The sequence below is a fragment of the Oxyura jamaicensis genome, chromosome 8 (genome assembly GCF_011077185.1).
Source record: "Oxyura jamaicensis isolate SHBP4307 breed ruddy duck chromosome 8, BPBGC_Ojam_1.0, whole genome shotgun sequence".
NCBI classification, from domain to species: domain Eukaryota; kingdom Metazoa; phylum Chordata; class Aves; order Anseriformes; family Anatidae; genus Oxyura; species Oxyura jamaicensis.
This window is the reverse complement of record NC_048900.1, coordinates 6,694,534-6,706,369: the sequence shown is the minus strand read 5'-3', so window position 1 is coordinate 6,706,369 and position 11,836 is coordinate 6,694,534. Positions and strand designations below refer to the sequence as shown.

The window sequence follows — 11,836 nt, the reverse complement described above, 5'->3', positions numbered from 1 at the left end:
TTTTTTTTTTTTTTTTTTTTGTGCAAGAGTTAAGTTGAACGCAGGCAGCCCAGTCTATTTGTCCACTGAGATAGTTTGGTGAGGCAATTTGCCCATGCATGCGAAAAATGTGTATTTCATAAGCTTAGAACAATATCCTGCGTTCACATGAGTGCTGCATTCGGCTGTGTCACCATCGATGCCTTGTTGCCTTCTAAAGAGTGGCGTTTTTCCAAACATCTGTGCAGAGCTGATGAGCTTGTGTTACCTTGAAAGGTCTCCTGGGAAAAGTCAAACGGCAATAACCTCTCCTGTACCTCCCAGGGAATCTTCTGATTGTTTGGGGCTTACCCAGGAATCCTTCCTGATCCCCAGGTAGTAGTGCATAGGAACAACTGGGAGGGGGAGATCATCTTACACAGGTTGATACTGTGAATAACCGGAATTTACTGGCTGATTAATTTCCAGAAAATTTCTTCAGTTTAGCTACGTTGCATGTGCTGTGCCACAGAGATGAAAATAACTGCCCAAAATTCCAAAGTGGTGATAAGAACAGCCTGTAGAGCACTCATTTGCTGTATTTGTCACGATTTGAACCCCACTGACCATGTGGAAAGTAATTTAGCTCTGCAGTATACAGTACAACATTGCTACCTGTCGCCTTTTTAATAAAGTGTTAAAGGGATTCTTTTTGTCTGGTTAGTTTAAAAAACCAACCAACCAACCAAAAAAATCTGAAGAGAAGTAATACTGTTAAAATTAGTTTCTTCTCCAGTGAAGTTAATCCTGCGTGTCAGTCTGTGGAATGTGGGATGTAACTGGGATTCAGTCAGCACTTCTGCAGCTAGGAAATACTCTGTGTATTTCAAGTGCAGTTATTCCCTATCGGGCCAGCAGAGCACACATGCTTATGTAAGGGGCTTTGTTAGGAAATTTTAAACAAGATCCTAAAAAGAGGAATTTGTAAGAAAATGGTATAAACATACAGGTTAGATTCTTACTGCGCATAGCTTAATCTTGTGGTACTAGTGACTTCTCACTATTGATTATAGGTGACAATTTAAATAGCCTGTTTACTTCATCTGGCATTTGGGAGCTTGCATTCAAGCCTCTTTGCTTTAATCTGCTAGGGATGGTTTATAACAAAGTTATTACAGTTACGTTTAGTAGTGAGGTTTGTGTTGGACCAGATTAATTACTTTACAATGTCATACGAGTACATGTGCAGTTTGTAGATTAGGTACTTGCTGAAGTCTCTGGGGAAATCTGAGGTAGGTGTTGCAAAGTGTTGAAGAACCAGTCTTTTTCAATTCCTGTTAACGTTCTGCTATCAGTATACAAGGCTTGTGAAGCTATCGATTCCTTGAAAACCAGAAGGCAACAATATCACAGGTGAACTTAAAGTTCATTCTAAAATAAATAGAAACTTGCAGTGGGAAAATGCATAGCATTCTGTCCTGCAGAGGCCCTTCTTCTGTACCCTTTTCTTCCTCATCTGAGAGCAGATCCAAAAAAGGAGTTGTCTTTGCAGCAGTAAATTTCCAGTACTTGCCCTGAGTGAGATTCAGAACTGTGAGTTAGGTGCGTGGGCTGCCTCTGAACTTCATGGAGATAATTAGGACTTAAGAGCGGGAGCAGCGAGCAGCCTGCACACCCTGCGCGTGTACAATTAGTCATTGAGGATACTCCAAAATCAGAAATGGATATTGCAGCTTTTAGCCAGTGGTGGTTTAGTGTAAAGCACAGAAACAGCTGTGAACTTGAGTGTTGGCTTCCTTCTGAAGTGAGTGTGCTGGCTGCTGCCTGCCTTGCTTCTGGGCCCGAGGATCCCGCAGCACTCACCACAGTCATGCATAGTTGCAGGATTCAAAGGTAATGCTAGTGAGGAGATGAGAAAAAAAATAGTTGAATGTGTCCCCTAATTCTTTTCTGATTCTATGTAATGCTCCATTCATTTCATTATCTCTGGGGTAGCTCAGGTTTTAAGTTACATACTACAGATAAGAGTGGGTTCTTTCTCCAGCCTGCAAATGGGCAAATGATACCTGGAGCAGGATACCACAAAGTGTTATCTTGTATTGGTTTTGAAGATACTTAGACACTTCTTGTAATAATTTTATGGAATTTATTGTTAAATACCTGTTCCTCTTCACTTGTAATGGTGTAGGCATTACCAGCCGTGGTTGGGGTGCAGTCGTGTGCAGGCAGCCACCTGAATGGGATGGTTTTTCCCTGTGCCTAGCAGTAATGGTTTGTCTCACTACGGTTCTAGCCTCTTCATTTGTCCCATGTCTTTTTAGACTCCTTTGTGAAACTCAGTTGGTTGCACTTTTACTAAATCTCTTCAGCATGTCTTTATGGATAATTTTCACATACGCATTTAAAACCATCCCTTTGTTATGGAAAGGGTTCCTCTTCACCCTGCCCACCTGTTGGAGCGGGGAGGTTTTGGGGTTGTAAGGGTTTCCAAATCACATCTTGGCTTCCTTTCTTCTGAAAATCTTAACTACTGTATTATTATTATTATTATTATTATTTTGTTTTGACTTGTTAATTTGGTCATTTATTTTATTTCCTCTTCCTACTTACCTGCACGGTGTGTTGGTGACAAAACTTGGCTTTGCCTGGAATAGTCTCAACTCTATGTTTCTCTTGCCTTTCTGTCATAGCTATTTTGAATTTAAATACTTTTTATCATCCCTGCCTAAGGATGAAGTAAAATGATATGTGGTAAGCTCATGTAATAGTGCACCATTGCCAGAAGGGAGATGTTCAGTTTCTTCTGTGATACCCTTCCTGCACCTCCCATGTTTGAGGAGCAGGGTCTGCAACGCGCAGCTGAAGGTAGGGAAGCAGCAGCAGCACGTACTCGGTTTGTGCCGTCTTGAGAGCTGCATCTTTACAGAAGTGGCAGCACAACAGGTTGTGATGTGGGCTGAGGATTTCCTGTACTGATATTACCGTGTTTAGATGCGATACATGAATCATGATCATATCCAAGGGAAAAGTTTGGCAGGGAGTGAAGTGTATCCTTTGTAACTGGCAACACGGTGTGGAGAAATGGCCATCACATTTATTTCCAGGTGAATAGAAGCTAAATGAAAATGGAGAAGGATCCTGATGCCCAAATGCTTTCAGGTCTTTTCTTCTTCAGTTTGTATGAGATAGCTAACAAATGGCTGAAAAAAGAGCAAGGCAGTGCGTGTACAACCTTTGGGAGCGTCATGAAAGATAAGCTATCTACTTGAGTGACACAAATGAAGTGGAGATGTAAACAAAACAATACTCCTTACATTCTGCGAGTAAATGAAGAGGAAGAGAAATAGATTTGTGAATTGTGGACTTTAATTTTCTATTTAGACAGTACGGACAGTAAATGGACTCTTAGTAGTTGGGAAATGACAGTGGCTGGCACCTGTGTTTTCAGGGTTGGAATAAAAAGCGTGCCTGATAAATCTGGATGGATGATAGAATTATATGTGAACTGTAAGTGTATTTCTTTACTTCTTTTTGTAAGTAGTTCTGTTTGTTTATGGTTACTTCTGCTCTTGTTAAAAGCAACACTTAACCCAGCTTAATTATCTGTGCCTTTTTGGCCTTTTCTTTAGAGCTTTGAGTAGACAGACAGCCCAGGAGTAGGGAATGTGGACATAAGTTTGTTTTTAAAAACACGAACAAAACAGGGCTAGTTATTTCTGTATAGATAGATAATAGCTACTTTTTGCTGAGAATTTGTGTTGTCCACCTCCAAGGTTGTCCCTACAGAACTGCCATCCTAAAGGAGTATTCAGCTGGTAGCGTGGTAAAAATTGAAACGTTTTTGGAAGCACCTAAATTAAGGCTAATCCTACTTCTGTATATACATGGATATTCAATCACTTTTCCCACTTAGAAGTTGCAAATACATTTTTTTTCTCCAATATGGGTGCTTCTGCAGACAACTTTACAAACAAGTATGTATTTGTTTCATGTTTTAGAAGTTTTTAAAATGTGAAGCAAATATTTATTTTTTTACCAGTTAGCTAATAGTAATAATTCTGCATATACAAACGTGTATATATATGTGTGATTTATAAATATATATGTGGAAGTGTATGTGTGTGCATTTTTATATACTATTTTACTTATATATATATATGCATACGTTATATACACACACGGTGTGTATGTAATATACACTAATTAGGGTAATTTACAAATTTTACCATGCTAATCGTTAACTTGGCCTTTCAGTCTTGAGTTTGCTTTATCCCTTGCCAATTAAGGGCTTGATTGGCTTGGCAGAGATCGAGCGAGTATGAACTTAAATGCATTTTGCTTTATTAATGCAGGTATCTAACTTCAATGTTTAGGGAGTGAGAAAAAATCAAGTAGTGTGATAATTATTTGGCATATATCAAATATTTATTCATCAAGTGAATGAGAAGTTTAAACAATCGGCCACATTGCAATAGACTTTAAATAAGTAATGTTTTAGTGAGTACACTATGGATTGTGTGTTTATCGTAACAGCGGACCAATAAAAAGGTTAGTATATTTGAGAAATGAGCAGCATGGGCTGGGCTGGGACAAAGGAAAGGACAGGTAGATGGTGGTTGAATTGTTTGTTGTAAACTAGTACACTTTCTCCAATATAGAAAATGAACTGGGGCTGGAACTAGATGGCCTTTAAGGTCCCTTCCAACCTGAGCCATTCTATGAACATGTGAAAAAGATCCTGGGGAGAATTAGGGTTAACTGTGGGTATATGTGGGGGTCAGTGTTATAGGTTGGAAAACTGATTGACTGCTGAAGCTGCCTAGATGTGACTTTGTCTAGAAGCCTACTTGGTTTATTTCAAGTATTGTCTGTAACGTGGGTTTCCTGGTACTCATTTGGTATATTTTGGTCTTTGAAGAGAGATTGCAGAGTCCGCTGATGTGAGAAACTGGCTGTTCAGTGTTAGAAGCGGCTGCCCGGCGGGAATGGAGGAGCCTGGTGTGAGGAGCTCCACAGACTATGTGCATCTTGCTGTCCTCTGGTTCTTCGGGGCCCCATGCTAGGAGTAAAGCTGAGGCACCACTTCTTCATGCTACTGCACCTGGTTCTTCTGGTACTGAAATTAATACCGAAACTGCTTTTTGTTCTTGGGGAAGCCCTGGGCTTTGTTCCAGAAAGGGGGTGTTGTATCGCGTGTGAATCTGGACAAGTGTCAGTGGCCTGGTACGGGGTGTTGCAACATTTGGCTGCTGTCCAGGAGTTCGGGAGCAGGAAGCAGGAGATGCTGCTTTGGTTATATTTTGCTCATAAACCTTAAGTATGACCAGCCACAGCCGAACTGCATTGATTGACTTTTTTTTTTTTTTTTAATATATTTAAAGTGTTTCAGCATATTTGATACTTTCTAATGCTGTTTTTAAGCAGAGCGTGTAACTCTGTGACTAGACATTGTAATTTGTGAATTTCTAATCAGTTATCATTTTAGTTATCTACTTTACTGAGGAATACTTTACTGAAAAGACATTGTGTATGTCTTTGGAAGACTTGTCTGAATTTAAGGAAGACTTTGGAAGTCCTGTCTGAATTTAAGAAGAGATTGGACTGTGCACTTAGTCACATGGTCTGAACTTTTGGGTAGACCTGTGCGGTGTCAAGAGTTGGACTTGATGATCCTTAAGGGTCCCTTCCAACTCAGGATATTCTATGATTCTATGACTTGTTTTACAGTTGGAATCTCTTGCCATTCATGTTAAATATGCCATATTAATTATGAGTCTTTGAATCCCAGTGGTATAGAGGCAGATGAATAACTTCTTGAAATGTATTTTAGCACAGATGAGTTGAGTTTCATCTTTCCAGTTACATTTGGGGAGAAAAGAGGAGAAAAAACAACACAGTTTGAAGTAAGAGCAATTTTAGGCAAACTGCTGGGGATATTTTCTTAATTGTGTCTTTTGGAAGTACTCAGGTACAAGTGTATGAAGGCTTTGGATACATCGGCATTCTAAGAGCAACTTCTGAGGTACTGCATGCAGGTTGCTGTTCTCTAAGTATTTGGTTATCCACTAAAAATACTATGTATGAAACTGAAGGGACTTTCACTTTACAAGCAGGGCATTTCTGTTATGACATCAAAACATATGTTTGACTTATTCAGTGTCAGAACATAAGGGAAAAATGTATTTTAATACTGAATAAGTATGGTAGATCTAGTTTGCAGGTTAGTTTGCGATACTGGACATGACTTCAGACTACCCATTTCTTTGGAGCTGTACTGTGACTTAACATGTGTGATGAGGTCGCAGTCCTGGGTTCGCAGCTGCTGACGTTCTCCTGCTTCATGCAGAACCTTCCCCCAGCACGCTTTAAGACAGAAGGCTGCTGATTCTCATCCTGAAAACTTGTAACCTCACCTGCAGCCTGCACGCTTGCTGTCAGCGTTAAGTGGGTGCTGAGGAAAGTTGAGTGCTGCTGACCTGAAGAAGTGTGGACCGGGCTTGTCCAGTAAGCTGGTTGCCTCCAAACATCTTGGAAGAGAAGAAGCACGGCTGGGAAGGCAGTATGTGTTTTATGAATTGGCAGGATGCCTGCTGCTTAACCTGCGTGCGTCAGGCTTAAGGGCCAAGCACTTACTGCTGCGGTAGCAGAGGAAAAAGGGTCCAAGGTTTGTCTCCTGCCAAAAGGTGTGTGCCTTGGGTCGGGGAGCAGAGTGGTTCTGTGAAGTCAGGGCAGAACCAGCACCACGCCATCAAAGCTGGGCTCCCCTGAGAAACTTTTGTGGTCACCAGCAGGGCGGTGGCTGGGTAACTGGGAGTTACTTTCTGGTCTGGGTGCTCGGGAGGGAGGGCCTTGGAAATGTGAGCCATTGTTTCCAGAGCACAGGTTTTTAGTTTTAACCAGGGTGACTAATTTAGGAATCTACAATTCGTCATGTAAAATGCTTGTTAAATGCTAAAGATTGACACCAAAAACAAAGTAATATATAGGGTGTTAAATGGATGATTGTTTATGGAGGGCCTTGGCTCCAGCCTAAATAAAATAATATAATAGTTATAATAGAAACTAAAAATACCTGCCTTTATTGACAGTGTAATCCAGAAGTAAACATAGGACATTCCGTCCTCTTTGAAAAGGCACTAAAGCAGCCGAGTGCCTGATCAGCATGTTCTCAACAGAGCACATTCATGTTCCTCTGTGTTAGCTGTTATGTGGAATAGTTAAATTTATGTTCTGCAGAAAAAAAAAGCTAAGATATTCAGAAGAACAGCAGCATTCAATTATCTTTAAGTATATACTTTTTTGTTGTTGTTGTAAAGTATAGCTGTTGTTTCTTCTTTGACGTTGATTACCAGTTAAGGTCCCAAATTAACAAATAATATTATGTAGCATGTAGCTAGAGGAAACCATGTACTGTTGAGGCTATTAATGATGCTTTCTACAGAAAAGTATTGTATTGTGTTGCTGTAGAACTGTTATCTGTTAAAACAAAAACATCATTGCATGAATTCTGTGAAATAAGTTCCAAAGCATATGGTTTAGGGACTTCAAGCTATGAAAATAACGTTTGAAAAAGCATGTTTCGTGCAATTAGGCAGTGCATTTAAGCTTTGTCTCCTTAGATAATTTAATCATGCGTATAAAGACGTAGTTGCAGTGAAAAAAAAAAGTCTCAAAGATTTTAAATTGTTCCCAGATAACACTTCTAAAGAAAGATGGAAGAAAAAAATATTTCAAAATAAATTCTGGTGAAATGAACAGGAACCACAGCTTATCACTGTCAGGAGTGGGTCGTCTCCTTTGATTTCACCAGGAGGGTCAGTGATAGTCTCACCTCCTTGTGAATGGGCCTGAGGAAAGCCAGGCAAAGGCAGGGTTTTGGTATACAGCAGGACGTAAGTACCTTACATCTGGTTTGTTTCTGGCTGCTGAAGTGGAAGGGTAGAGCATATTTGTGCCTTCCTGCTACTACAGTTATTACCTTCCTGCACTTCTTTGTTTAATTTCCCAGGAACTCCAGGGTATTTTTTCAACTCAAATTTCTGTCTTAGTCTCCCTCTTTGTCTTACCTATGCTGTTTCCCAGCTGGTACTTGTTCATTTCAGTCTCAATCAGGTTTCCCTGTCATGGGCCTGAGTCTCTTTATTATGCTGTATGACATTCAGCAGTGCTCTGTATCCCACACTCTGGATTTATATGCATCTCAGGTGGGCGTCTATGCATTTCTAGACTTTTGTTTAAAAATTGGAAGTGCTGATTATGGGACTTGACCTTCCTGTTGGGGTATACCAATGAGCAATTGCAGTTTGGGCTACTTTGTGTCTTTGCATAATCTAATTCGCTGTTGAGGATTTAGCTTCCTTTTCTTGTTCTGTAGAGTCAATGCATGGAGCAAACAGTGTCAATTAAGGAAGTGGTTCTGCAATTGCAATTCCAAATGAAAAATAGGTTGTCTTCTTTGTGTACCCTGGTACTTTATCCTGCATCCCTAATTTGCAGGTAGCCTACTGTTTTGATCAACTAAAAGGACAAGTGTTTTTAAAGCATTAGGTGTTAACCAAAAATCTTCTTATATCTGCAACCATAACTGAAGTATAAGCAAGAAGCAGTATTAGCAACCGTAACTGAAGTGTAAGACTCGGCGTATGTGCTTGCGTTCCTGTAACCAGTCATTGCTGTTGCATGCAGCTTGGTCTTCATTATTTAAAAATATTAGTCATAGCTGGCCTTTTGGGTGCTGCTGTAGTTTCACCTCTTGCTTCATCTTGTCAGTTTTCCATGAGCAGGTATTTAATAGTGGTGGATTTGCAGAAGGAGGTCATTGTATGAGTTGTTTAAAGAGGAGAAAGAAATACTACATCTAAATGCAATGGTACATGTTATATTGAAATGCAACTTGTATTTAACAAGTGCACTTTAACAGTATTAAACAAGTGGTGACTCTTTGGCAGTATTCTTAGTGCCTTTTTACCCATAAATTAGATTGTGAAAAAATGCTTTTAAACTTAAATTCAGTCAGCAATTATCACTCTTCCTAGAAGTTGTATTATACCACTTATTTTGACCTCTGGAGTTTATTAGCAAGGCAAAAGGCATGCCTCGCCATGAAAACAGTCTTCAAGCAGCAGAATCTAATTCTTGCTTATGTTGACAAACAGTACAAAAGATTCATTTTGCATCCTTGGCATTTTTTTGCATTCTTGGCATTTTGTATGATCAAAATGCCAAATTACTCTAAAATGTGAATCTATCATGCAGTCTTCAAAGATAAAAACAAGTAAAAAAATAAAAGAACTTCCATATAAGGACAGAAAATGCGGATCTCTACCTTTTGTTTGCAAAAGCAACAACAAACCCCGAGGTTGATAAATCTTCTGTGTTTCATATGGTAGAGCGTATTTGTTACCTCTTCAGTTTTCTTTATTTCATGATAAAAGTGAGCCACTGGCAGCAATAATGGTATGACTTCTCCTCTTACTCCTGTTCGACCAAATCAAAAATGGGGAAAAAAATGGACATCAGATAACCAACCACTCCCAGCTGGTGCCTCTGACCATTCAGAAGAGTGCGTTATGTAGTTCCTGAGCTGAATCACTACATGTTGTCAGAACATTGCAGCTTAGATTTGCGTGCTCTTGGACATATATACATGTAATAGAGGATAAAGAGTCTTATATTTCAACTTTTCCCAGGGATTTTTGAATCCAGTGTTTGTGACCCATAGGATTTACCTGTTGGTGCATTACGTGGGCACTGTTCTTTAACAATTTGGTAAAACACTAACTTTTTCATTACAGGTATTGATAGCATCAAAAAGATGAAAATTTGTATGGATGATAATACTCTTCAGATTAGTGCTTCAGCAAAGACTTCCTGGATTCTTGGCAGTGATCTAAAGATGTCAACAGTAAGAAATGAACAGAAAAAAATCCTTGGGATCCTCCAGAATTTGTCTGAAGCAGTGACAACGATATAGACCTCACAGAATCCAACTGGAGAACTTAGGTGCAGTCTTGTGACAACAGTTTGTGATATATACATATACAGACATACATACATATATACATACATACATATATATATATATAAATTTTTTCAGTGCAGTTGTGTTAGGATTTCGGGCCTTTGGCAGGGAGGCTGTATGGGAGATGCTATCGAACCTGCAAGCAGTTGTCAATATTTGCATCCTAGAGCTGGCTGGAAGGTTGCCCAGTGAGCCTGGCATGCCATGCATCTGCCAGCTGTTTTCACCTTTTGCACTAATACTATCAGAAATCTTTGCAGTTTCTGCCTGGTTTTCTTTGCCTCTTACCTCAGTTTGATCACTTACTTATTTGCTATTGACATTCCTGAAATTGCTTTTTTGGATCCCTTTTATATTTGTATTAACGACAGCTGATAGACAAAGTAGCAGAAGCCCCGGAACGTGTGCTTTGCTGAGGGATGTCGAGGATAGGCAGGGAAAGTTGTCAAGACCCTCGCTCACTCTGGAGGATGGCTGTGGTTTGGGGCTAGGAACAGTTGATGGTAAAAGAGGGGCTTGGGATGTCTGCTTTGAATGGAGGAGTGAGAGCGGATCAGTGCTGGTTTGTTTTGTGTAGCCATGCCCTGTTTAGTGCTAGGGCTGAGTTTTGAGAACCTCCACACGGCTGCTCTGCGATTATTTGATTGCTAAGTAGTGTTAATGCAATGATGCTGTAAGGGTGACGTTACTGTGAGCACAGGCTACTTGGTAGAATTTCTTAAATATTTTGCAATGGGCTTTATAAAAAAAAAAGTCTAAAGTTTACTGCTTTCTCTTTGGAGCTATTTCAACACTTTTAATATTGTCTAAAGGAATTACTGAGAAGATTTATGCTGTGTGTACGTTTTACCAGGTGAATGCTTTTATGATAGTTTGAATGCTTTTACGCTGAACTTCAATTAAATCCTAGTCGAAAACTTGGTGTGCTCATTCTCAAGAAAGGTTTGTGAAAAAAAGAGCTCTGTATGCAGAAGCACAAGTTAGCAGTATATGAAGCATATAGATCTATCAGAATACAATTATCATAGGAAATTTCCTAATGGTAAAGATTTAAGAGTTATCAGGAGGAGTGTGTGTTATTTCAAACTGTCTCTAGAACGCTCAGGCTTTGGAGCAGGAAGTAAATATATGAATAAATAAAAAACAGAAAAGCTGGCATAGTTTCCCAGTCAGCGACGTGACTTGTTCCTCTGCAGGCCTTGCCAAGTTTCACCAGGTTACAGTCAGAGACAGAGGCTCTGTGTTTGTGTGTTTTCTGGAAGGGTTGTTCAGGTAAACCTTGACTTCTTTGTTCGTGTTCAGGGCTGCTGGTGAACTTTGTGGCCTGCACCTGATCAGAGATGGCATGGCGCTCCTCACCGGCACCAGCAAAACCAGGAGCTGCACCTGCTCCTCCACCCCTGTGCTTGCTTATCCCCTAAAATCCACAGATAAATGAGTGTGGCACTAACCGTGTGCGTGCAGCACTTGTAACTCCTCCGCTGTGTCTCTTCTGCCTACAGGCCTGGGGTGCTGGCCCACGGGTACTTACGGGGTTTATTTAACAAGCGCCCAGTGCCTCAGAGGAGCAATGGGACCATGCGGCCTGTATTGGGTAGAGCATTGTGGCTCAAGTCTTAGAAGTGTTTAAAGCACATGCAGGAGGTTCAGATATATTCATGGTGGTTTAGTTCTTCTGTAGAACAGCTGGAAATAACGATACTTCCTTCCCAAACCAGTGCAGGGCCGGAACAGTTAAATGCTATTAAACTCAAGGATGCAATTGAAAAAATTGATTCTTCCCTTTCCACGCAGGTGCTCCTTGTTCGTAAATACAAACCGAATTACAGCAGAATGACTGTTTACATTTCTCTTTTT

General features: G+C 40.2%; 1 protein-coding gene across 4 annotated transcripts in view; it reads left to right on the top strand.

Annotated features, from left to right (window-relative positions):
* NEK7 (NIMA related kinase 7) overlaps window positions 1-11,836 on the top strand; it is a 73,202-nt gene that overhangs the window by 5,324 nt on the left and 56,042 nt on the right. For 2 of the 4 annotated variants that reach the window (XR_004752778.1, XM_035332879.1), the window contains exon 2: window positions 213-354. The exons of 1 other annotated variant lie outside the window; for it this stretch is intronic. Coding sequence is in view for 1 of the 3 variants with exons in the window: in XM_035332879.1 (XP_035188770.1) it covers window positions 233-354 (122 nt within the window). In the remaining 2 variants the exon portion in view is untranslated. Of the gene's footprint in view, window positions 1-212; window positions 358-11,836 lie in introns of those variants that run through there. One more of the 4 variants, XM_035332881.1, reaches the window with a different exon arrangement.